Source organism: Pagrus major, chromosome 15 (assembly GCF_040436345.1).
Source record: "Pagrus major chromosome 15, Pma_NU_1.0".
NCBI classification, from domain to species: Eukaryota; Metazoa; Chordata; class Actinopteri; order Spariformes; family Sparidae; genus Pagrus; species Pagrus major.
In genome coordinates this window covers 4,386,184-4,413,966 of record NC_133229.1, presented here as the reverse complement: position 1 = coordinate 4,413,966, position 27,783 = coordinate 4,386,184, and the positions used below count along the sequence as shown (strand labels likewise).

General features: G+C 40.8%; 1 protein-coding gene across 1 annotated transcript in view; it reads right to left on the bottom strand.

Annotated features, from left to right (window-relative positions):
- Positions 1–27,783, bottom strand: part of piezo1 (piezo type mechanosensitive ion channel component 1 (Er blood group)) — a 99,938-nt gene that overhangs the window by 45,524 nt on the left and 26,631 nt on the right. Inside the window, exons 2-11 of the mRNA XM_073482491.1 lie at positions 26,576–26,671; positions 16,275–16,440; positions 15,852–15,993; positions 12,075–12,327; positions 10,950–11,163; positions 6,090–6,261; positions 5,344–5,436; positions 4,643–4,715; positions 1,017–1,120; positions 223–302 (exon numbers count right to left, since the gene is read on the bottom strand). Coding sequence (XP_073338592.1) covers positions 223–302; positions 1,017–1,120; positions 4,643–4,715; positions 5,344–5,436; positions 6,090–6,261; positions 10,950–11,163; positions 12,075–12,327; positions 15,852–15,993; positions 16,275–16,440; positions 26,576–26,671 — 1,393 coding nt within the window. The remainder of the gene's footprint in view (positions 1–222; positions 303–1,016; positions 1,121–4,642; positions 4,716–5,343; positions 5,437–6,089; positions 6,262–10,949; positions 11,164–12,074; positions 12,328–15,851; positions 15,994–16,274; positions 16,441–26,575; positions 26,672–27,783) is intronic.

Here is a 27,783-nt window from a genome sequence, read left to right as displayed (position 1 = left end):
ACAAAACAGCTAACTGAGCTGAGCAGCCTGTGAAATCTGCATGATTGTGATGAAATTACTTTAAAACTTAAGATATGTATTTGTTTAACAAGACTTAACCAGGACAACACATGCATAAATACAATCACCTGGCATCAATTACAACTGTCACTGTCTAAAGATAAGCTGGTTGTTTATTAGATTCCTGACTGTCACTGTCAGCGCTGCAGGTGTGAATAGTACCTTGCACGCAGGATCCAGATGAGACAAGCCCACAGCAGCAGCACAAATGTGAGCCAGCTGTGGTATGTGATGCTCCAAACCTGAACAACAAGGAAACAGCACGTGAACAATGCACCATGACATGCTGCAAAGACTGCTCAGGAATGGCCCTCAGATGTGACAAAGAGCTCAGAATGTCGACCTGGCTGTCAGATTCCCCAGATTCCAATCTGATCAAGCATCAGTTGGACAAACCAGAACAAGGCCAGTCAATGGAGGCTCCATCTCACAACCCACAGGACTCAAATGAGCCACAACATTAAAACTACTGACATCGACCAGCCAATAACAACAATGTTTTCATGCTGTGCCTGATTCGGGTCCTGTCAGTTGCAAGTTGGGGCCTCCATGGATCTGACTTGTTCCAGCGCTATGTAACTTCAGTGAGAGGGTAGGATCACAGCGTTACATACATGTCTACTTCAAGATACAAGTTTTCAACACATAACATTGTTGTGACGTAATGATTTTTGTTTGTAGTTAGCACCTACATTACATCTGACAAATTGTTACAGACCTGGGATTTGTTTTATGACAGTGGTGTTGCACTCAGAAAGTGTGGGGGCGCCAGATCTTTAAGTGGTTTTAATGTTTTGCCTGATCAGTGTAGGTTCACAGGAACTCTCAACATGAAGCTACAGAGACCTCAGCAGAAGTTTGTGATCATAACTAATTAGGTCCAGTTGTGTTAATTGAATAGATAGGCTGAGATAGCAAATGGTCTAATGTAAATCAAGTTTCATTCTAATACTTACCATCATGGCTATGAGAGCACAGACATAGCTCTGCTGCATGACCACCTTTCCCAGTAGGAAAAACGGACTTTCACTCTGTTGACCAGCAGGGGCGCCACTAACACCTGCCAAAAATAACAATCATGTCAGTATGCAGAACATTACATAGCGTATGAACAAACAGACTGAGGAAGATCACCAAAAGATATGACGTGTTCTGTATCACATCTGAGAAGTAATTTTGTCTGTTGAAATTATCTTGAAAGGATAACAAGGATTTTCTATAGCAAAGATGACCCATTACAAACTGCACCAATGGTATACACCTGCATGTTTTAATGAAAATATCCATATTTGGTGCCAGTGTATTGATAATCATATCACAATAGAAAGCGATATGATATATTGTTATATTTGTATTTTGTCCCACCCCTACTAGACACAAAAATGTCATGTTTGAGCCTAATTGTTCACTTAACATTCTAGCTCCAGATCTTGCAAGAGTGTGTTGCTGAAGGCAGAGGCAGGTCTCCAGTACCGCTAATTTCTCCTGATTTCTCTGTTTAAAAAATGCCATTTTAGTGTCAGAATTAGGGATGTTGTTGTTTGGGTACGATAATCGTGTAGTGTAAATCAGATATTGTGACAGCCATAGTCATAATGTTGGGAAGATATGGGGCTTGTGATAAATGGTTCAGATATTTACTTTGGTGACTTATTTGGAGCAAAGAAATCGATCATAATCTGAGCTCAGGTTCACTTCTACCATTGGAATGAAAAGACTGCCACTAGTGTCCTAAAGGGGCAGGCCAGTGGCGAGACCCATGTGACAGTGATACAGGAAATTACTCTTCAATGATCAGTCTCGTTTCTGAACTGCCTCTGATAATAATTCCAGTGTATTGTAGCCTGGCTCTTATTTTTTTTATATACAGTATATATAGTTTTGGCCATCATTTCAATCAGTTCTGAAATCACAGTACTCACAAAATCAATAGCTGAGATCTGGTGGTGTTGGTTAATTAACTACTGTAAGTCTTCCAGCCGCTCAGCCGAAAGTTCTAAATATAGAACATTTAAGAACATGAGAATCCACTGTCTAATAGTGAGGGGATGAGGAGGCCTCCATCGCAACGCAACCATCTTTCTAGCAGCAGTTAGTCCAGCTGGCACTATGCGTCTTTTAGGTTGGGTGATTTTAAGCTTTGATAAAGCAATCAACAACAAGAAGGGAATAGTTACTGGAATTAGTGCTGACACCAAATCAAACCGTGCACCAGAACTGTGAAATCGATGGACAGTCCCACATCATATGAATGAAAGAGCCAGGAACCTTCAGACTGCATAAAGTGCACAGTGGGTCATTAATCAGCTTCATGCCGTCCAAGTGGAGTTAAATATGTCCTGTGTACATAGTTAAAGTTAATTTGTTGATGATCAGGGTTGTAAGAAGCTTCCTTGATACTTCCCCAGACACAGCTCCCGTCAAAATTGAGGTTCAAATCGGGGCAGTCATACCTTCACATCCTGTCAAGTTCAGATCAACGTCAAAAATCTACTACACCAAGATCTCTAGCCCAACATTGTAGAGCAGTGATATCTAGTTCTTGATCATTAGAAGCAACATTACTCGACCTTTCACTTGCATGCCACACTGCATTCATATCAGCTCCAACAATTAATGAATATCCAGACAATTTTAGCTCTTATTTCTGCAGCTCCTTTCCAAAACAGCATGCTGTGAATGTCTGCACATGGTGAACCTCATCCAATGCACTTGAACTGAAAACATCTGAGCACGCAAGTTTCAAAGCCAGCGTTTTAAAGGGGAGAAAAAAGTGCAGAATATCCACTGGAGTATAGCCCACAATCGAGCATGACGAGAGGAGGACAGTCCATTTCCCTGTAAGTGTTTTACTGCAGCAAACCTGCCACTTAAATGAAAATGTAAGTGTTTATTAAACCAAGATAGGCCACATAGTCATCCAGTGCTGTGACGAGGGATACGTTAGGTGTCAAACAGCGTGAATCAAAACCAGTGGTCCATTGGGTGTCAAACAGCGTAGATCAAAACCCAAACTGATCAGTGTGTGTAGAAACTGATATGGATAAAACTGATTATCAGAAGAGCGCCCATGTTCCGGAACTGGTTTTGTATTTTCATCTATTGGTGACGCTCACTCCAGTGTTGATGAACTCCTCAGCCACCACGGAGGCCCGGAATAGCTCTGTTCCCCCGGGTCCTTTGACTTTCAGTGTAGCTGGGTACAGTAGAAAGCACTCCATACCTTTGGCCCAGGCTGCATTCATGGCCTTGGAGAAAGCTTGCCCGCGCTTAACCATATAATTACTCTAGTCAGGAGAAAAAAAAGAATTTTCCTTCCATTGACCTCTGGGTTTTTTTTCTTGTGGCACGGAGGATGCGTTAATGTGTGGTAGAGGGGAGAACACTGAAGATCAGGGTGTGAGAGACGGTGTTTCCTCTGCAGTTGCCGCTGTATATGCGGTGAGCACGCATTATCTCACCTTGGAGCTCACCAAGAGACAGGAACCACTAAGGGAGTGATTCTGTGAGAAATTGAATGGCATTGGACCCCTCAACTCCCTCTTTCAGTCCAATAATGTGAATATTGCATCTCCTATTTCTGTCCTTCATTAGTGCTAGCTACAGCTTCATCACCTTTAGTATGGCTATTTAGCTTCCGAGTGTTGCACTCCAAATCCGATCATATGTTGCTCATCTCAGCCTTAACTGTGCCAATACTCTCGGTTAATGCAACCAGCTGTGTTTTAAAAGCATGGAGCTTTTCCTGCATCCCTCTCTCGGTTTCCTCTTGTCTCTCCTCAGTTTCTTCTCTCATTTGTTGCAGACAGTCAAAGCGCGTTTCAAAATGGTCATGTAGCTTCTCCAGCACAATATCTTCTATGGCTTCCATTTCAGTCTTTAATCTCGTTTTAACACCCGAATCAGTCAAAGTGCTGTAAAATAGAACTTGTCTAACTGAATAGAGACTGAAATTGCCATCACAAGATTATCAAACAATTTAGCAACTCTGGGTCGAGGCTTATCAATCTACACCGCCATCTTGTCCAGCCGACCACCAGAAACTCCCATGTGTATGTTTGTTCATCAGCATTTATTATTGATTATATCATAACTGTACAAATAAATAAAACCCACAGATTTGCTGATTTGTGGTACTGTGTGTTCACATCATGCTGCCCTGCACCATCCAGAAAACAATAGGATTTCCTGAAGAAGCTCTTCATTGCGCTTTTGTCATCAAGCTCACTGTTGAAGAGTCATGAGAGCAATGATGTGACTTTCTGAGAATGTATGATTGTAACCACGCCCTGTCATCTCTATTCCGCTTCAACAAGCCCTTTTTCATGATGTGATGCTGCACACGTGAACCAAGACAGCAGATGAAGACTCAAACTGTGACTCCCACAGACCTACTCAGTGGTACCCATATACAGAACATAAGTGATATAGGTGAGTTAAGGTGTCTCCACAGCCCCAAATCCTGATCAGATTTTATACTGTTGTGATGTTTGTCTCAATAATATCTTTTTGGATATGACACATACACAGACTGTTTAAGTTACATAAATGATTTCTGTGGAAAAAAAAGGTTATTTCATACCCAGATCTGGCTGACTCTCTCTGGCCATGCTTCCTCCTCTGCTGCCTTCTGCTCCCATAGACAGGAGCATGAGCTGAAAGAGATGAGAACAAGAGCAGCCATTAAACTGAATATATATGGTGGATATGTGAATGCAGTTTTATTAAAGAATGGGACTTGGTCTCATCATTGTATTCCACTTAATATTACACTTGATATGATGACTATGAGGCAATTTGACTAAAATTCATTGTAGTTCTTAAGTGGACAAATGGTCATTTCTAAACTAGAAAAGGCTTCACTTTCGAAGAGAATTAAGGCACGCTCTTTACAGCTGCAAGGCTGAACGGGCACCAGCAGCGAGCCAGTTTAATGACAGGGAAAACCATATCAAGCAGCTCCATATTATATTTCACTAGCAAGAAGTGACTTGCTTACTGTGGGAAAACTCTGATGGGACAGGAATGTAGACAGATAAATAACTCTCTGTGTTCTGAACATGAAATATGAAATTAACGAGCGGGTCTGTAGCCATTTAATTTCAGTTTGAAGAATAGCCATCCGGAACAGGGAAGGATAATTAAGATAGAATTATGTTAGAGTGTGTCTCCCTAAAATGAGCAGAATAGTAAGTTATAAGTTTATTTAATCCTTGGGCACTGGGCTGTACAAGTCCATACTGAACCCTCATGAGTGGCTTACAAAGAGATATGAGTATTTACCTGTGTGTCATCTTCAAAGTTTTCTTTCTGTTGATTCCATGACCTTAACTCCACCACGTCCTCACTTTTCTTCTGCTTCTGCTCCTCCTCAACCTGTGAAACACAAATACAGCATCTAACAATAAACACATATCCAAATTGAAAGTGCTTTTTAAATAATAAATGCTACAATCATTGTATAAACGTTTTGATTGGTTGCAGAGTCACAAAAGATCAAAATAAATACACTTGCATTTCATTTATATTCATTGTAAATAAATTCAATTTGGCATGAAGATTTTTTATGTTCTCTGTAGAGCTACAGGACTTCAGCTCGGAGGTCGAAGTATTGATAGAATTTTAAGGCCATTTTCTAAGTTATCAGACCTGCCAGCCTTGAAGAAATTTACAAACATACAATCACACAATCAACTTCATAGATTGAACTTGCATAGAAACTGAAACTGGCGAACTGCGAGATGCAACAAAATGCGTACCTGGAGAGCAGCAATTCGTACAAGTTTACTGAAGGGTTAACAAATGTAAAGTCCTCAAATGTAAAATGTTGTCTAAACACAAACTGCCATACATTCACTTTTTGATTCAAATCAGCAGCCATCCCAACAAGAGTATCCCACAGAATGTCATCATACATCTGTGCCACCTGTACAAATCTATCCAAACATTCAATGCCAACTTTTTTTGCATTGAAAAAAAGTTGGTACAGACACATTAGTTGGTGCATTTAAAGAAGAAGGAGCAGATACCTGGGACGGTGTTCCATGACATCCTGTCTTGAGAACAGTTGCTATGGTAATGTAGAGGAGAAACAGTATCCCTGGATTGACATAAACTGGCCAATCATGATTGGTATTAAGGTTGAGGTCATAAGGTGAGGAGCAGTTTCCTGGTATGATGATGTCCTTCAGACCAAAGAGTCTAGACAGGAACAGAGAGAGAGAGAGAGAGGCGTTGGGGATAAAAACAACAGGAGGTGGTTAATTAATCACATGTTGAACGAATTCTAAGAAATAAAGGATTAGGTGGAACCAGTGATGGACAGCCCAAAGTAATCTACATCCTAGAGCAATGATCTGAGTCTGGGATGGACCAGCCACAAAACATGTTTAAATGGCCAAGATTAAAATGGAAGATAGAAATAGAGTTTTAAGGGGGCTTTGTGGAACTTCTGTGTTGTGCTGGAGGCTGTCGTTGGTTAATGTTAGGGGACATTAGCAACTGTTTCTCTCTGTTAGCAGACTCCGTTTCTAAACTAACGTGAGCTACTGTTGCTCTCTGTTAGTGCAGCGGAGAGAGGTACCGAGGCAAGGCACTCGAGAACCTGCATCAAGTCACATCCTCATACACAGCCTTTATAAAGAAATCCACAGTCCAGTAGGATTTAACAACTTTAACAAATCATCCACAGGCTATTATAAGCAACAAAGAGAGAGGGGGAAGGTGTCATTTTTCACATCATGTTACAATCCGCTCACATACAGCCAATAAAAAAGTGATTAATACATGTAAATGACTACAAGTTGTCACATAGAGCTTCTTCAACTGAAGTCGTACTGAACATTTTTAATTGAAATCAGGCAGATAAATATTTAACAGACGTTTAACCTGCATGCTGTAAGCCTACTCCTTTGCTATGGTCACTTCCCCCTTTAGCGCTGACAAACCAATCATTGCTGCCACAGACTCCATAAACTCCAGTATACTGCAAGATACAGAGAGATTTACCAGGTGATGATGGTTAATCAGTATTGTGTGAGCTTGTTTGGCATAGGCCTTGGATGTAATGGACGTTCAGATATATATGTAAAATCCTACACTGCAGGTTTAAGTTATAATGGACTTGTTGAAAGTAAGGTATTCAACTGTGCTGTGAATAAAAACGATAGTCAGCATAATATCTTGAGTTTTTGGAATACCTGTTAGCTCTGCAGATCAGTTTCACAACCCTGCATGTACATTTTTTACCAAAGCAAAATCAAAGGAATCAATCTGAAAACTATGAATTAGAGTAAATAATGCAAAACTTAAGAAATAATAAATATAACATATCATTTGTTGAGTGACAAAACAAATCATAGTGGACTGATACATTATTTTCAGTCAAGAATTTCACATTAAAACATTTTAAATGTGAAGGATAATCTCTTTCAATATTCTAGAAACTGTAGGTGTGGCAGTTGCCTTCATCTTCTCCTTTATCTTTTGTGCAACACCTGGAGGGAAACCCAACTACTGACTGCTGTGCTGCTTCAAATATTCCATAATTATCTTTACACATTAATAAGAAACCACAGAGCCCAAACTCAAAGTCCGAAAGACCTGTGTTCAACACAGTAACAAGATAGTGACACATCTGGCAGAACAAATTAGCAGCATTAATTAGATGTATCTAAAATAAGATTTGGAATAAAGATACTCATCATGAAACACCATGAAGCTCAAATACAGTATGTCCAAGGCAACTGAGGTAATGGATAAGTTCAAGGTTTATTAAGGACTACAGCAAATAATGTGATAACGCTGAGTTAAGCTGCGGTATGTAACAGCTTATTGAAAACATACTTCGTCCCCTGATTAATGGAATACATTCAACTAAATGATATCTTACATTACAATATGAGGAGAATATGACTACATTTAATTCTGACATAAACCTGATGACAGAAGTAAAACATTCTTCCTTCTTACACACTCCTGATTTGTTTTTTCCTGGTTCAATCTGTTGCTTTTGATGCCAGTCCAGTCCATCTACTTCCATCCTGTTTTGAAACTATTCTCAATGCAGCCAATAACCTGGGTATGTCGAACATGACACGAAAGCATTCAATATTTAAGTGATATGGTTTCTTCCGATATCTGTTGTGATCTTTGAAGAAATGCGTTTTTATACCAGACATTTTGACTTGTCATAACAGGAAAAACACAGGTGGATTTTAATGCTACCCTCAGGCTCTCTGTCCAGAGCCTTAAGCAGCTCTGGACAGATAGCTTTACTTGTTGCTAAAGTAACTGCAAACAAATGTACTCATAACCAGCAGCTTCTCAATGAACACCTCCGGACCGGGGCCGTATGATTTATGGAGTTTCCTGGTAGACAGACAACGGTAGCTTTGTCACTGAAGTAGTTAAGCACTATCTGCTGCTAAATGTAATGTTAGCTGCCGTTAGTTCGATGAGTACTCGCTAAACCTGGCAGGAAAACCACATCTGTACTGTGTTCCCTTCGTCAAATTGGCCTCCGTCTTCTCGGAGGCTGTGTAGTTCTGTCCCAGTCCAGCCGTGTCACCCGGGAGCTGACTGTCAGCAACTAGGGGGTGGGGCTTAATATACTTTCTGTGATAGGCTGCTGCCTGGTTTTACATGCTAACTTTAAATTTTACTTGAGTTAAACTTCTCAGTAACAGTAGTTTTTGAGTAAAATCTAATTGTACTCTTTCCACCACTGATTATAACAGAAAACACATTGTGAAACATTTCACAAGTCATCTGCTACATGTAGCCTCTAAGTAAATATTATGGCACAATGCCTAATATTCAAAAACCAAAAAAAACATAAGAATTAAAGGTTTGATCAGCTCAGTTGTGCAGACACTCATCATAATCACATGTAAGGCCTGTCCTATTCCTGTGAGTCATAAATAACAAGTTGTTTGTGAAACAGGCACACACACACACAAACATGCACGTGCACGCACACTGTGCTGACAGCTGGGTATCCTCCTTTTGTAAAGGTCAGATTTGGCTGATTGATGAACAGCAGGTTAAGTGACACTGACACAGATCCCTGGCAATAACTCGAGTGATGATAGATGAGAGAGAAATGGAAGGGGAGAAAGATCGCATGCAACAGTGGAATCCTGTCTACTCATCTTTCAGTTTAGCCAATAAGGTCAGGTCATTTGACGAAGCATCAGCAGCTAGTCATTCCACACATGCCAGTCCAGAAATCATACTTACATTCCTCTGCTCACTCACTTTCTGTTTTCTTCTCTTTTTCTCTAAACTCAAACATTCTCTGACACTAATTCTTCTGTTTCTTTAAATCCATTTCCACATAAGCAACACAATAGTAATTAAATGTATACTTTGTGAATCAAAGATTATACTTTGTGCAGCAGATTTTCTTGAAACACCATGTTTAGATTTACAGCAGCAAAAATAATCCCTCTCAATTATCACTTATGAGCCACTAGCAGAGTGTGGGGGTGTCTGTTTCAGCAGAGACCCTGCTGTCTGCCTGTATTTTCTTTTTTCTTAGCAGTTTGCTGTGTTCAGGGCATTTTTGGGCATCAACCTTTGGGCAGTGGTGGGAAGCCCTCAGACACTAACATTTCACATGGTCTGAGGTGTGAGGATTACTTGCTGTCTCCATCTTTCTCCTCTGCTCTGGGTCTATCACAGATGTATAAACAGCTGCAGGTCTGTGTGTCTGTTTAGCTGAGGGCGGGGTTGAGCAACACACGCACACACACACACACACACACACACACAGAGGCAGAGCACTGAGAAAAACCAGCAAGGACCAGCATGGAGATTATGCCAGTGCTATTATGAGTCAGTTATTTAAAGTGTCACTAAACCCTAGAAGTTTGGCTAAAGTGCCTCTACCCTGGAAATGTAAAAAATGCCTCAACATGGGCAGGGCTGGCAGGGGATGGTAAGACATGCCTATTCACTCCTTCATGCTGCCTCCTGTAGCTGCCCCTCACCACCACTACTCATACACACATAAACACAGTATACACACACACATACATACCAACATACTGTACTAGCATTTTAGCAAGTTTTTCTCGCCACAAAACCCAGCTGGAGATGCTGCAGACCTCATCACAAAACACATTGGAGATGTCACGAATTCCTGGTCAAAAACACCCTGTTTTGTTGACACGAAACAGGCTGGAGATTGTCCCGTGGTCTCCTTGAAATATTCACTGATTTCACACTCTCAAATGTTCAAACGCGGCCTCAAACTGCAGTCACTGACTTGGCAGCCTTCTCTCCTGTAACTCCACTGCCATCACCTCCACCTCTAGATATGAAAGTCAGGTCATTAAGATGTAATGTTAACGTGATAGGAATATCAATATGGTGTCAACATGTCAGTAGTTAGCAGAAACATTAACTGCCAACATGTTATCCTGGTGACTGGGCTGTTACTAAATTTTTATATAACTACTCAATCACTTCTAGGCTGATACCCCTCTTCCCCAGTCTGCCAAGTCAGGGGACATTAGTTTTATACAAGGGATTGGGGAGAAGTCAAATACATTGCACTGAATGTCAAGATATGGACCTGAAACAATCAACAACACTACTGAACACCCAAAAAAAGTGGTTTTGGGGTTTAGTTCCTCTTTCGGTTGACTGTGGGGTTGGAGGGACTGTTGATGACGAGACACAGCGGTGACATCAGACACTTTCCCCGTTATGTTTCCTGATCCTGGACCTGTATCAGGTGCGAGTCTTGTTCTAAAGAGCTACTTAAACTTACTTTACAATTACAAAATGTGCATTGTGGGCAAACTCTGACTTGTTAAAACGTTTATGAAATCACTTGTATTGAAACTTTTTCTAGTTTTATGTACAGTAGGCTATAGCCTTACCTGGCCCACAGACTGTGTGGGGGGAACAGGGCCTGGGCCAGCAGACTCTGGTACAAGTACAAACACACCATGTGACCAGAAGTGAAGAAGCCCACCATTACACACAGTGCATTGAAACCAAGGTGACTGATGGGAAGGTGGCATGCCCACCACGTGCACACACCGATGAAAAGCAGGAAGTAGATGGCTGAGAAGGCAGAGGGTAGTGTGATGCCTGGGAGGAAAAAGGAAGACAGGTCAGAGACAAACGATCAATACACATAGACAGTCATTCATAAACTTGTGACAGAGGCTACCTGGTGTCACCTGCTCATCTGGCGCGATAACTATTCATATGCACGCATACACCAATGGAAAATCTTGCCCAAGGAACTTGTTTTAACGGAAGTTGCTGTGGAGTGAGACATCTCTCTTCTTTCTGTTCTCTAAGAGTTGTACATGCGCAGTAGGCAGGCAGCTGACTAGGCTCAGACCGGAAAACGCAGAAACCGGTCTGAAACCTTTTTTAATATCTTTAACTTCAGTCTCTCTTTCAAACTCAGCGCCGTCTGAACGATGTTCAAGCACTGCTTAACAGAGACATGGAAGATATTAACAATAAATACCTGTAACTACTGTTGGGTTAATTGACCCCAGGAGTAAATCCTGATAACTTACACTGACATTGCACACAAAGCTAGATGTTAGCGGGTGTATGTGGGTTTTCTGGCCCACATTGAAAGGGGTATAATACAACTTCTGTCATAATTATATAGTGCATGTCTAGTTGAAATGACAGATCAGATAGATAGAGGTGACATGTCAATAGCAATATTTTAAGTGACTGTCAAAGCTACACAGCAGCAGGCTGCTGTAGTAATGATAATCAAACCCACATCTCCTCCAGTTTGAGAGCTCAGACAACACGTCATGTTTCTTTATGTCGTCATTTCAGAATAGTGTTGAGTTAACAACTCTAACTCTGGATATAAATCAGTTTTTGAATGATTTATTTCAACAGCCTGACAAAATGAATCCAAGTAGACTCCAGACACCACTGTCTGGACTGTGCTCACACTTTTATTCTTCCTGTCTTGAGACATTGTGTGTAAACTTGAAGACATAACATTATTACACAGATCCTACCAGCCAAAGCCAGCAGGCCGATGGCCAAGATTCTTCCCAGGTCCCTCAGAACTTTCAGGGCTGTGGCCTTCAGACGCTCAGCCAGCAGCTTGGCTCTGGTTGCTGTGGAAACCTCCTCTTTAGGGTCACGAGGTAACGACCTCTCCTCTTCATCTTCATCTTCATCTTCGTCTTCATCTTCATCTACTGATGCCTCTTCCTCCTCATCTTCCACCTCCTCGTCTGTGGTTTTGTCTGTTGGATCATCTTGTAGCTGAGTTGGGAAAGAGACCAGCACAAAGTTACTTACGTAAAGTACAGTCACATATGAAATTATAATGGTGGAGGTTTCCTTCAGTTACAGACAGGCAGATGCAGTGACAGCACAATGATGTATTTCTATGTAGGTCAGATTTGTTGGGACCTAACCACATGGTTCTAACAATGGAGCGGCCTGCATGTAGACCAAAGCCTAACATGTGGCCTCCTTGCACTAACAAAGCTTGGTAAACAAAGGAAAGAGTGTAAACCCAAGTGTCCAGGAGGTGGCGCCTTGTTGCTACAGTTCCCCAGGTTGAAACTACCTTCTCTCATTGGCTGAAAGCACACCTGAACGGTTCCAGGGCGGCATTCCGAAGGGCCGCCATCCGAACGTTCACTTTCATGTTTCGGAATGCCGGCCCTTAATTATTTTTGAAAAAAGGGCACCATTTCGAACCTGAAAAAAGGTCTACCTTCGGAAATTTTCAGAATGGCGGACTGTCGGAATGGCGGTCCTTCGGAATGGGGGTCGCCCCCCCACCTGAACGCATTGTCAGTTCTGCGCAACAGCTGGATGCATGGAGAACCTTAAAAAACAGCTGCACGCCCATTTCAAGGCAGTCCCATCGTAACATGTAGCTGGAAGCATCAGCTTTCACCTGCGCAGCAGTTACTTCAAGGGAGCAACCAAACATTTGGATTTTACTTTGCTTAGGCCGCAGTCTTTTACCTCGCTGGACAAGCCAAGACTGTCCCGTGTTTACCTAACAGGTTCCGGATCCAGAGGAGAGCTGCACAACCCAGCCTCTCATCCATGCAGAAGGATTTCCCCTCAGCAAGTAGTGGCCCACTTTGCCCCGTTTCCTTTGTACACATCAACTCTGCTCTTTCCCTGGGTCCTGGTATTCACACGGATGCCACTTGACACACACCACCCATCCAAACACCAATGTAGACCAAGTACACCCCCTATGGTATCAGATAGATTTTCATCAGCCATCATTGTTTAATGGTGTGTACATCAACAGTGAAGTGAGTTTAACAGCAGGAACTTTAGTGTTTATTTGCGTTACTCATGTAGTGTTTATCTGCCCCAAACAGCCAGGTTACTTTGCTGTACATTAGCCATGAGCTAATGTTAGCGACCAACAGCACACACCGGGTGTGTGTGTGTCTGTGTGGTTAAATTCAGGAAAACTCTCAGTGAATTCAGTAGCCTACTCACCAGGGACTCTGGTTCCCTCTATTCTTTTCCCCTGTCCTCTCTGCAATGTTATGTTCATTAAGTAAAGTACATTTCCCTTCCAGTTCCAGTCAGCAATCAATATTACAGAACACAAACACCCGAAAACACAGGTCAGCTACACAGATGGCCACCGCAGTCAGATTGATAAAGTGAAGATAAATCCCAATTGTTTAAAAGTAATCTTTGAGCTCTCCTCCCATTGGTACACAGAATCTGATGTAACTCCAGGTGTCTATTCTCCAGAGGGTCTGGCTCAAATCCAGACTCTCGAGCCAGCTCGAAGTAGCTCAGCAGCAGCTTTTGCCCCCCGCTCAGCCTGGCCACTCTGCACACATCTTTTGTTTTGTTTTGATAGAGAACCCCCTCGCCACAGAAGTTACATATTGTATGTAACATGTCTGGGGTGTTCTGGACAAGGAATGCTGTGTCCAGAACACTAAATTATGCAAATTTGCAGATAAATCCATTCCCAACTGTGTGTCTGCTCCCCTTTACAACAGCAACTCGCTCAGAGGGACCACTGAATACAGTGCCAGATGTTCCGCGGGCTTTTGTTGACAATGATGTCAAAGCATTTCTTCATTTCAGGATTCCTGAATTCTGTTCCTGTATGTGGGCAACATTGCGGGTTCACTATAAAACAATAAATGATAATAATTGAGTGGTTATATGAATCTGAGTTTTTGGTTTCAACTCAGGATTCTTCAGTAGAGAAATGTTTATTGTGTCTGATTCTAAGAAATATTGTATTAATTATGCTCCTAAACCCCCTGCTTATAATGCAGTATTTTCTAGTTATAGAGAAGGACAGCAGGCCAAGGATGAAATGATTCCTAACACAGATTTAATGACTTTGATTTACTGCATGTTGTCACTCTTCAGTGTTAAAAATTGCAGATGAATACTCAGGATATCAGGTTCCATCACATAATTATGACACTTGTCTGACTAATAATAATGATAGAAAGCCCTTCTCCTAATTGTGCCTATACCAACAAGTATAAATACACATACACATACACACAGAGTAATCGAATATCCCTGTAAACACACAGTATAGAGAAGTGCCAGGAAAACACTCAGTCATGATATACAGTAACAGGTGGCAAAGATCTTATGTTTCTTATTACTGAGACGGAAATGTCACACAAACTCAGCCACCTCTTACAAAACATGACTTTACTGCTCTGTGTAAACATATCCAGTTAGACAGAGGGGAGAAGTTAGCTTGGGGATCCCACTGAATTATAAAATATGACACAACATTCGAGAGAATCCAAATGCATTTAAGAATAGATAATGCTTGTTACATATTACAGTTTTCAGAAATATTCACTACAGACAATTTACTAAGTTTACAAGCAGCCAACCCACCATTATCTAGTAGCACAATACATCAACATCTAAACAGAAGCATCATCCAACTGTGTAGACCTCACTGAAATAAGAATAGATATACAAACACAAAAACAGCCCCCTAAACACAAGACACAAATCCAAACAAAACAAAAACTACATCTGCAATCATTAGTATCAAGCCCTGTGCATGTGATCCACTTCATAGGTCAATAGTCTTCATTCCACAAAGTACATTTACTCAAGTACTGTACTTTTGAAGTACTTGTACTTTACCTGAGCATTTCCATTTTCTCATACGTTATACTTCCACTGTACTCCATTTTGGAGGCAAATATTGTACTTTTTACTCCATTTCATCTTCACTCCTTTTTTTGTTATTTCTTTTTCTGAATTATCAGCTGATAGTAGACACAATGTAGATAAGTTATACAGTATATGTGCCATTTTTGTCATCTATGTTTCCTAAGGAGGTGCAGGTTACCCTCTTAATTAATTAACATACCTGGGCATCAGTGTTATTTTCTTCTCCTACTTTTAATCCTAAATGCCATTGGTTGTAAGTATACTGGACTGGAAATATCTGCCCAAATGTGTCTGTCTTAACAGAGATTATCTACACATGTCTTGCAGTTGTCATTGCGGAGACTTTATGTGTAAGTGTGTCTGCTTATCTGCTGACTTTATGTCAGCCAGTTGCATCGGTACTGCAATAAAATAAAAATAAAAAAGTTCATCCTGTTGAGAACATAGATGTGCTCTGGAAATTACATGACAATTTGCCTATTGTCATGAGGCCTTTCTGTCCCTGAAGGTGGCACTTGAGGAAAGCTCATGAAGTGTCTAATAGAGAGATTGTTCATTTATCAAACACTGTGACAAGTTCAGCCATCCCTCCTTTGCAAACACACACAGACACGCACAAAATGACTCACCGATGTAATGTTGGCAGCAGCTACCATTTCTCTGTTCCTCACCAATCTTCTGCAGAGGATGACTGTTACCAAGGCAACCACACACACACCCAGGTCAGGACATAGAAGGCGTAACACACTCCAAATATTGTCCAAGGGAAGCCTATGAGACACACATGCATATGTGAAGAAAGGTCAAGGGAGGTCAAACATTTCCTGTGCATGCAGATGCAACTGATAAGATTTGAGAATATTTCCAAAATGTTGTACACATATGTTTTACTCAGGTTCAGCTGTTAGGTAACACACAATAATACTGTGATTCCTGTCTGGATAGACAAGCTACTATTTTTATCAACACTTTTTCCCTCAATCAGCATCCAACCATCAATGACAATGATTAGGCATGGGTTACTACACTTAATCAGACAACAGTTTACATACCTGGACAGTCCTATATGTCTTGTTATGGTGTCCCATTGTGAACAATTATCACCTATGATGATGTTGAGAGGAGGATATGTGTATAGTACTGTCTGGAAGCAGATGTGAGCCAGTACAAAAAGTAGACTGGTACAGAATACCACTTTGATAAACCGTCCTGTGTGACCTGGAAGAACAAGAGACAAGAAGAGAAAATGGAGATCAGCCCAAAGAAAACAGAAGTCAGCGTGCAGTCAAATACACCTTGATGAATAGGAACTCAGTTTCACACAAATAGTGATATTCAACAGATTCCCATAAAGTTGCAATGCTGTGCAGTTTTACCTGCTGTGTTCATGAGCCCATGTAGTAATATTCTTTATACAATCAAATGGTGAACCTCAGCCAATCCTTGCTTGTGAACCACTGAGCCTTTCAAGGATGCTCCTTTCATACCAAATCATGTTGTTGTGGGTCTGTGGGTGTGGTTATGTGTTAGTGTTGGTAACAGAGTTGGTAGGTGTATGTGAAAGTTTGTGTCAAACTGCACTCATTGGCAAATCTGTCTCAGTCTTTGTCCAATTGTTATTGGTTACCATTGTGATGTAGCTAAGTTGGTAGTGGTAACTTTGGCTGAAAAAGCTGATGGGAAAAAAATGGGACTAGTGGAGCAGTTATGAAAAGTGGCTGTGTTTGCATGCCTCCATATGTTTTTCCTCTCGGTTAAATGGGAGCCAGTGCGACAGTTGGTTGGCACTCCTGTCACTGCTAAGCACACCAAGCCAAAACTGTTGGTCCGATTGCTTCAATAGCCACATAGTTGCGACCTGCACAAATCTTTCTATAAGCTGCTGTTGACATTATGTTGGTAGAGTGAACTGTGGGAATGGGAGCGAGTTGAAGATAAGGTTTTCAGACTTTTTCAGAGCTCCTCTCGACTCCCTGTCCCATACACACCAATATAAAAATCTAAAAATGCCAAAAAAAAATGTAAAAATGTAACTGCGTCTGTGTAAAAAGTATGAATGATGTGAAAAAGTTGAATTGATGTGTGAAAGTCCTAATCTTTGCGAACGTTTCAAAGTCAGAATGGAGTTTCTTTATGAATGAATGAAGGACTAGGAAGAGTTTGAAAATGAGTGGGTTTGAAGTGATTTCTAATTGACTTCCATTATAACTAAGCTACAACTAAGCTTCAAAGACAGTTAAATATTTGTTAAAGTTTTAATAGGATTTGTAAATTGACTTGCATTTCTATAGCACTTTTCCAGTCTACTGACCACTCAAAGCGCCTTACAACACTTGTCACAGTCACCCATTCACACACACATTCATACACTGATGGCAGAGGCTGCCATGCTAGCTGCCAACTGCTCATCAGGAGCACTCAGGTTCAGTATATTGCTCAAGGATACTTCAAACCAGTGACCTTCCAATGACTGGACGACCCGCTCTACCTCCTGAGCTACAGCTACCCGATTTAAAAGTTGAATGATTGCTTAATGTTGACAATATGTGAAATGTCTGAATTAAGTTTTCAGGCTGAATGCATGAGTGAATAGTTAAGAGTTGAAAATGCTCGAAAAAGTGTGAAAATGTGGGATTTTTGGACATTCCGCCATTCATTTTAAACGGGGACATTTTTTATGGAAAACATTGAAAATTTCGGTTAGTATGAAAGATAACAATGGGAAAAGTCATAGCAATCATCTCCTAATTGAGCTGAATATTGAACTACGAACGGAGTTTCTAAGTTGAAAAATGTGGAAGGAGTTTTAGTTGTGGTCAAATGTTTGGATACACTTGTAAAGAACATGTACAGTGACTCAGCATTCACAACCAAATACAAATCAAGCCAAAGCTTGGTTTGTCTAAACCGTTCAATTTGATTAAGAGGAAGATTAATTTGATGAAGATGAGAATATTTTATGACCAACTCTTTTAAATCTTTATACATTCTAATATTTTCCAGGTCACCACAGTGGAGTGTGGCTCAGGCACCACTTGGTGATGCCAGGCCTGCTCAGTCGTCATCCTGGATCTACATTCTACACATATATTTTATAACATGTACTTGTATCAGATATTGTCAATGAAATCTGTGTTCTCTATGATTTTGTTGTTCTGTTCTGTACAGGCGATATCTATTGCATTTCTGTCCATCCAGTTTTTCCCTGTAATTCCCATAATGATATGATCCCAAGGATGGGTACCCACTGCAGATTTGGTGGAAAATGTAGTTATGAAGGTACTTGATCATTGACCAAGTAGTCAAAACCTGATGGTCCACAGCAAACTTCATGGCAGTCTGGCCAGCAGCTGTGGAGAAATGTTTCTGAACAAGCTCCCAAACCTGACCATCTCAAGCAGCCAGATGAAATTACATTTTAATACTTATGATGAACTGCAGGTGTCAGTCCTTAGCTTGCTGTTGTATCATCTACAGTATTTCAGAGCTGCATTCCTCTGTCCTTATTAATTTAAGGAGTCCTACATTGTTAAGTCAGCTGGGAATGCTAAATGTCACACCAAGCTTGTTCCTTTTATCTTAATGTCTGTAACTTCCACCCATTGGTGGTGCAATGTTTAACAGGGCCATGTGTGTCTGTGTAGTGTGATCATAAATAGAGTTGTGATGAAACCTTTTACAGTCTGTCAGCAGATCCACAGTGTCGAGGCTTTCAGCAGCCTCATTAAAAGTTTCATACACAGCAAACATTTGTGAATGACAGCCACACTGTAGCAACAGTGGTATACATATAAACACATTCGGCTTAACAATTAACTGTCACTTAGAAACAACTTTAAGAATACACACTAGGGCTGTCAAAATAACATGTTTATTTCGATTTAAGTTATTACAGAAAATATAACGCGTAGCAGCATTTTTGTTTGTTTGTTTTTCTTTTTTAGTGGAATTAGTGACCAAAATAAGTAACCTTCAGAGCTGAACCTGTTGACCATTTTAAAGGGCTACAGATATGAGATCAACTGTTATAAAGAGCTCTTGACCTCAGCTATCAAATGGGGGTGCTGTCAAATCTTGATAAATTATGGTTAAAATAGATTTTCACCCATTTAACAAATACATGTTTATTACGTTTATTTATGATGTCTTAGCTAAAACAGGAGTTGAACGGGCCAAGTCCGCCCACCCGTGAGATACATCATCCAACGGTGTGTGTGTGCTTAAGGTCAAACAGCGTGACTGCAGGTGAAGGAGACAAATCATACTCAGAACAAACAATAAAAATATTTTTATAACTGACTCTGAGCTGACGCTTCCTGAGGACAGAGTGTGGGGCCACAGTGGTTCAGCTTCCCCTGCCACTGTTTGTCTTTCCAGCCCAACCCTCTCTGGATGGAAATCACCGTCACACACAGCAACTTGTATGTATGTGTGTGTATGTGTGCATTTGGTGGTTTTCATATTGAGCAACTCTCAGTGTGACAAGACTGTACAGCAGCTTTAATAGTTGGTTTTCCTGATTTTAAAATGTGTGTGGTCCTGTTTTTGTTGTATTCATGTGTTTGTCTTTGCAGCTCAGATGTGACCACAGGCTGTAGAAAAACATGGATGGAGCGCTTGTGACACTACAGCTTGTCCTTCTCTTGTAAGCTTGAGGAGCTGAGCTGCAAAGAGCAAGTGGCAGCCAGCACAGCTGAGACAGTCTTCAAACCAAACACAGCTCAGATTTAGAACAAGAACAATCATTCTAACTTCTTGATCAGTGAACTATTCACAATCATCTACAGTTCATCCACTCATCCAACGTAGACAGTCACCAGCCAATCAAAGACAAATACAGTAACACAACCATTCACATTCCTATTCACATATGGGCATTCAGAGTCTCTAATTAACCAGAGCTGCATAGGGAACTAAACTGTGGGTGCACCAGGCGCCAATTCCAGCTCTTATAATTGAAGCCAATGCAGAAGTACCAAAAAACAGCAGTTCCTCTAATGGCCGCTTGAGGCTGGCTCCAAATGTGAGTTAATCTCCACAAGTGACCATGATAAAATGGCAAACTTTACAGCAGAAATAAAACATGTTTACAGCCTGGTAAAAAAGACAGATCTGGTCCCTTCACTTAATTTATCTCTTCATGACAACTGTAAGGGGTCGAATTTTTATATGACTCACTCATTTAAATGACATTAAGGCTTAAAGTTACGCATAATTAACTTTACACACTAAGGCACACTAAGGCTTAAAGTTACGCATAATTGGGGGCGTGGCCACTTTGGTACCCACGAGCTGTCTGCTCAGCTTCACCTCAGCTTATTCCAGTCACTGATATCTTTGCCATACTTGTGGTGTTGATGTCTTTGGTGTTGTTTATTCAGATATCGGACACATAATATGGTTTTCTGTGTGATTAATTGGACTAATACCAGAATGGAGGGACAGAGGCTGGCGTTTTGGATTAACGAGCGACTCTGTTAATGACATAAGTGGCAGATAGCAGCTAGAGCCGGCGAGCTGGAAAAGACAGTTGAGGAGAGTGCAGAGAGTGTTTTTCAAACTTTTGGGATTAAAAACTGGATTTATCTTCACTCTCACCTGCCACAACAAGCCACAGAGGTGCTGAAATCCACTGTATTGTACTCTAATTCTCTTATTTGACTGCTGAATGGAGGAGAAGTGTAACATTACTTTACATAATGAACGTACAGACAGGAGATGGGAAAAGAGAATAAACTGCAGGATAACAAAGAGAAATGAATATCTGGTGGGTGTAAACTTTGCTCAGATCAAACACAAACACACAACCTTGGTGCCAGTTGCTGCTCGCCATCTTGCAGCTTATGTACAAGGTATTCTGGCTGCTTGTGGTTCTCTTTGTGTGAACACAGATAGCTTGTTAGTGTTAGCTAGCTTGGTAGCTTCCAGCTCGAGGGGCCTGTTTAACTAACTAGGTTCGCTTCAGCTCCACCCACGATCCACCTCTATGCAACTCTTTGATTAGCTGGGAGTTAGGCGGTGTTAGGCACTGCCAAGATGGCGACAGCCAGTACCACCAACTTTGAGCTTCATTCTGGCTCTTCAGAAACTATGGGTGATGTCACAGTGGCTCTGTCCACTATTTTATACAGTCAATGGGGCGCACCAGGCGAAACCCACACAAACAGAGCGAACATGTAAGGCTCTCTATACTGGAGAAGAGCACACTTTGCTTTATTAACTCATGAATCATCAAGAACTTACTGCCAGTACACTCCAAAACACATTCAGACAGTCTGGAGTGAAAATTTCAGAAACCAACAACCTGCTGATCACACCCATTCTATGCAGCAACACTCAGTATGAAAATAGCCAGAGCACCCAGTACACTGAAAATGCTGTTCTCATTTCAACTTCCTTAATTGTTCATGTTAACTGCTGAACCACATCAATCCTTTTGTGTTGGCATTAATGGTTATGTGCACTGCAGTGAATAAAGAGCTGGTGGGAGTGTGACCAAACCAGACTCTGAAAAAACCTGTCCTGAAGTCCTGAAAAAACAACCAGGACAGATAAGGCCCCTCACACATGGAATCTGGATCACTGTACCAGTGGCGGGGTTATCTGTCTATTACAGTGATTTTTTTTCACAATTGCTTACTCACATTTCTCCATCAGAGCTCACTTTATCAAGCAAAGCAGCAGTCAATGTGGAATACCTTTCATGGTATTTACAAAAAAGTTCAGGAATTCTTTTACTCACGGAGGTGCAAAGTTTATTTACCACCAGCCACATGGTGTCAGATGTCCCTCCTGGACACAATGAATGTTTGTTATCACAGATAAAATGTAACAATAAGCATATTCACCAGATTTTTCAAAGGAATAATAAAACTGTTCTAAAAGGAAAGTTTTTCTGGAGATCTAAGCTTGAGAACACAAACTGGAAAAGTGCTTGTCTTTTACCTTACAGATAGTGTATTTCCACATTCTACATAAAATATACGCTGTTAACTGTCTTCTAATTTTACAGATGTTGATATGTCTCGTACCTTTTGTAGACACCTAATAGAAACCATCGATCACCTTTTTTTTTAATGTGAAGTATACATATGGAGAGACCTAGAGTCTCGCTTTTTGAGCCTACTTGTCTACTCTCTTAACCTTAAAGATATTGTTTGTTACTGTAATAATCCAGATGATAGCACTCTTGAATATGTGATCAACTTCATCATACTATACTATACTCAAGACTGCCATGATAAACATTTTCTTGTGTACGTGTATCAGATGTATGTAAACTTTTGACCACGACTGTATGTATGTCAAGGTTACATGTGGATTGTATTAAAACATGACACAACTGTTAGAGACAGAGCCACAGTTGGTACCATAAAAAGGCTCTGCAAGTGAAAAGTTGAGTGATGTTGCTGTATTCCTGATCATATACAGCTCTATAGTAAGACACAACCAAACTAGAGCCTCTAACATCCTCAATGTCGTCCTTTATTAGATATGACATAAAGACTTCAGCTGCCTATTTGACACTCCAAAGCTCCAAATCAATAGAGTCTTGATCTGCTATTGCCTCTGCATCTGCTTTTTAAAATGTTAAAGGATAATGAGTTAGCAACTCTTCCCTTCCTCCTCCTCTGCAATGTGATCTTGTATTAAAAATGACTGAGCCATGAAACACTTAAGACAGTAGTAGTTGTGTTCCAGTTGGCCTTGATCTCAATTAGACTTGTTATAACATGCAACACAAACAGCTGTCATCTGTTATTTACACACTGCATATACACTGTCTTCTCATGGCTCAAACTGTTATTAATCTCAGTGCCGTACTGTCTGCGGGTCCAGCTCTTCCCACCATTCCCCAAGTCATCTGTTCTTCAGCGGATCTTCATCAGCCTATACACCTGCCCTTCATTTCCATATAAGCTTCTCCAGTCTACCTAGTTCACAGCTAGATTGCCTATAGACAAGCCAACCCCAATTAGCAGCCAGCGCGGACCCAGTGACACTATATACCTGTTTTTACATGAAATAAAGTGTGTGCAGCTCTGCTTTATTTTTACCTCATCCCACACCGCACGCTTGACCCTTACCCTTGCGAATGATCACCAGTAGGTCTCAGATAATCAATAAACCAAAAACAACATGGCCTTCATGAAGAAGCACAAGGTCAACCAAGAGAGCTGTCACTTTAAATCTGACTGGACTGATCAGTTTTGTTTATTTTCTCAGACCGCATCAATGCTATGCTTGGTCCTTGGGAAAAACTAATTGGGGAACCCCGCTGTAGACCATGTGACATCAGGCTGAGGGTGGGAAGCTTAAATGTTGCAGTGCTCCAGTTGCAAGTTGTATAAACATACAGAATCTGACAAATCATGGTTATTTTACTGCTTCCTGATGGCAACTGAAAAGATGATCAGGATCAGGCCATATTTCAAGTTAAATCAATATGTTTGATATTAGCTACAGTTAGACAACAACTAACGTGATCAACCACAAGTCAGCTGCTTCCTGGCTAACGTTATAGTCTGATATTACATGAAGTAACAGGAAAAGCATAATAATAATAATTTACTTACAATTGGAATTGGATGGTTTTAGAGCTACTCCTTAACAACCTTACCGCCCTTCATGATTATCTAGCTTATTCTACAAATGTCACATAACTTTCTCCACCTCAATTCTGATAAAACCTGGGTCCTTGTGATCGCCCCTGATTATTTTAGTAAGGAGGTCAATCATTATACACCTCTAAGAATCTTGGTATAGGGCCAACTGTTTGACCGACATTTGAACTTCGGAACCTCACATTATTAAACAGTCCAGTCCAGTCCTGCTTCTTTCAGTTGAGAACATTGCTAAAATCAAAATCATTCTAACAGCCGAACACGTAGAACTTCTAGTCCACTCCTCAATCTTTTCTCATGTGGACTTTTGTAACTCCCTCTTAACAGGCATCACACAGTCCTCATTAGCACGTCTTCAATTGGTCCAAAATGCAGCAGCTAGGTTTTTAACAAATACTGGTCGTTAGTCACATACAGTCGTAGTGGAAAGTTTACATACACTTGTAAAGAAAATGTGAGGGAGGAGGTGCCAGATTGAACAAAACACAAATTTCTACTTAATGTTGCTTTAAAAGTCAGAATCAGGAAGTCTTCAGAAGAAGTAAATAAACTGCGATTAAGTAGAACGAAAGGGAGTAAGGTTTCACCGCAACACTGGTACCAGTTATTTCTTTTTTTTTTTCTTTTTTTTTAAGGCAGATGAAAGTGGGGGCAGGGGTCTACTCAGAAATAAAACATTAGGGACGAGGCCTTTAGGTTTTTTTTCTAATATATTTTCAACCTGATAATACAGTCTGATGTGATGGTGCTGCAAAACAACACCAAGGCATCACTGAGTTTATGGAGAATTCTCCTCTGAGGACCATACAGACAAGCGGCTGCAGAGAAATGTTGCTCTAAACTAAAGTTTTAAAGAGACATCAGCTCAGACTGACAGAAGAAAGATCTCAATCCCCTTCTCAAAGGATTACTTAGCAGAGCAGTCTTGTACATGATGAGTCAAATTGAATATTTGAACACAGGCCAGTTGTTGAGTAATCCAGCTTTGATTTAAACTGTCTCTTTTTAGAAGAGTGCTGCTTCCCATTAGTCACTTCATTTTTTTTCCATGCTCAGCTTATACAGCTGTGTGTGTGTGTGTGTGTGTGTGCATATGAACATGTGCGTGCACGTGTCAGGGTCTTGGCAGGCCAGTGGGTTTTCCATTATGGGTACTCCCCCCTTGCTTTTGTTCCCCTCTCACTCTCTCTGTTTAATTATTCTCCCACCAAAATAAAAGCCTCTCTAAACATTCTATATGACCAGATCAGAAGAATGTCAGATGGAGACAGAAAGCCGGACTGGAGAAGAAAGCTAAGAATCTGACTTTTGCCCTACTGGCAACACGACGATGTCAGTTGGTGATGGAGCAGTTTTCATTTCAACACTGTGGAAAATATCAGTGGAAACTACTCACACACACAGATTTATGATCTTACATACTATGTAGATTAAACAAACCAAAGTAAAACAGAAGAGGCAGCATATACACATGTACAGCAGAGAAATGAACTTGGAATTCAACAGAATACACATGCTTCGTATTCATATGTAACACTGGTAAGTTCTTTAACTGCAGACTTATCTATGAAGAAGACATGAACGTTTGAAACATCAGAATATCTTGATGATTGTCCCTCTACCATCAGAATTAGTTCAGTGGTTACTCAGTCCCCCCAACTAGCCAGGCATTGAATTCTCTTAAAATGGAAACACTCCTTGTCCTGGTCTTACTAGCAACGAGTTGGATCAAGGAGGTACTGTACAATGTAAAGCTGAAAAAACTGAGGTTCTCTTTTGGAGGTTCTTGTAGGAACTTGTATTAAAAATAAAAAATAAATAAATAAATGGAGACCATTTTTACCACTAATACACACCAGGGCTGCCCAAAGTGAGGCCAAATTTGGCCAACCGGATGAAGGACATTTTGGATGATAATAGGCCTACCATTCAGCATGGCACCTTAACAATACAATACAACAGTGTTTTCTTTTGGCCCATGGTCCATCATTGAGTTTCAAGATTGGCCCTCTAAGGGAAAAAGTTTGGGCCAGACAAGTCAGATGGCTGAGTTCTTAAACTGAATTCTGATTAGTTACCCATTTTATTCCCCCTTAAAGGGTAGACCCAACAATTTTACACATTAAAGTGTGTTTTAGGGAGTACTGCTGCATATGTGAAAAAAGGTAGTATGAAACCTTTTGTGATCACTCAGTGTCAGGTTTTGGGAAGGAAGGAGAATGTCTGCAATAAAAAGATTTTGATGATGTGGTTTTTAATGGTCCATAATGAGGCAAATTGCTCAGTCAACACTGGTGTGATCCTTCTTTAACCTTTGTTCAGCCTTTCCTGAGAAAATTTCCACTTAAAAACAATAACATACAAATTGAAAATCTTGAAAGAGAACTTATGTGAACTCCTGTTGGTTGATAGACTCCATCAACCACCAACTTCTATTTTCTTTTATTCAGTACCCCCTTCATCCGTCAGCTGTATTAAAGGGAGGCAGAACTGGTGAAAGAGCAAGAATTGCCCTGGGTAATATCTGTCAGGCAGCAGCTATCAGTCTCCTTATCATCTTCCAGTAAAACATAACATACACACTCAAATTGTGGGTGAGACTGATCACATGAAACAGTTCATTACAAGTCAAAGCACAAGCAAACTGTTTCCTCAAGTAACAGTGATTGGAATCACATTTAACAAATTGAAGGTCTAAGGAAAAAAATGCCATAAGATAATGATCTTACCTCTGATGGTGTGTTTGTTGGGAGACAGGAACCAGGGCAGCAGCAGCAGGTACAGGAAGTAAACCAGCGACAGCAGGTTGTAGCGAAAGAAACATGCTGCAAAGACAGAAAGACTGCAGTCAAACAACAGCATGAATGTAGATACACATTTAAAGATTCTCACGTTTAGGACATGTGTTGGCTGAGGGCCGTCCATGTCCATAACCTTCAAGAGAAAGACATTTAATTTGGGGTATAACAAACATCCCACATGAATTAAAATGCTGAACGATTGCGCATGGACCACTAGAATTGGAAGTTCTGTACATGGGGACATCCTTTCTTTGTAGAAGTCGATGTCTTGGACCTCCAGAAAGTGGTCCACAGCAACGGTAACATCATCATCAGTGTCACTGAGCTCCTTCTTCATCTTGAGGAGACAGCAGTAGTCTGTGGGTGTCAAGTCAGGTGAGGTGGGTGGGGGATGTTCAAATTTGCATTCTTGGATGGCAGCCATCGCCACAGTCAACTTGAGGGCTGGAGTGTTGTCTCAGACCGGTGCTGACTTGCAATTTTCAATTACCCGAAACAGATACCACAAAAGATATGAACTTCAAATTTTCTTCATAATCACTCACAGAACAATAGTTGTATTACTCATCTCATTCTGCCTCAGGCCATGAATTTATCAGTTACCCCTTGTAGGTCTAACCAAAGCTCGGCAGCTCAGCGTGCTTTTATAATAATGACCTGAGGTGCAATTTATCACTTTATGAAAAACCACTTAAATGTCCCTGAGGCTGTTGTTGAAACAGTGTATTTTTTGTGTTGTGGCACTGTCATCATTTCACATCAGAAGGAGTGTACAGAGAGGACATACTCCTCCTGCAGGGAGAGAAAGCTCAATATTGTCCTTCCCTTGCACAAAGAGTACAACGAGAACAGGGTTTTTATGAGGTGTTGCTGGCTTGAAGGAATTAAGACGCCAACACTGACTGGAAAATGTGCTGATTTTCTCCAATTAAACCCATGCAGTGATAATTATTAGCTCACTATAGGTTTCAGGTCTTGATTAATCTCAGCCTGTTGAGATCACAGTGTGAACATGGAGGTGAAAGGTTTACCACAGATCAGCCCTGTCGTTCACACACAACTAAACTACATTCTAAATTATGTTTAGAGGGAAACATATTTTCTCCCAGATTATGTTTCACAAATACACAAACTTC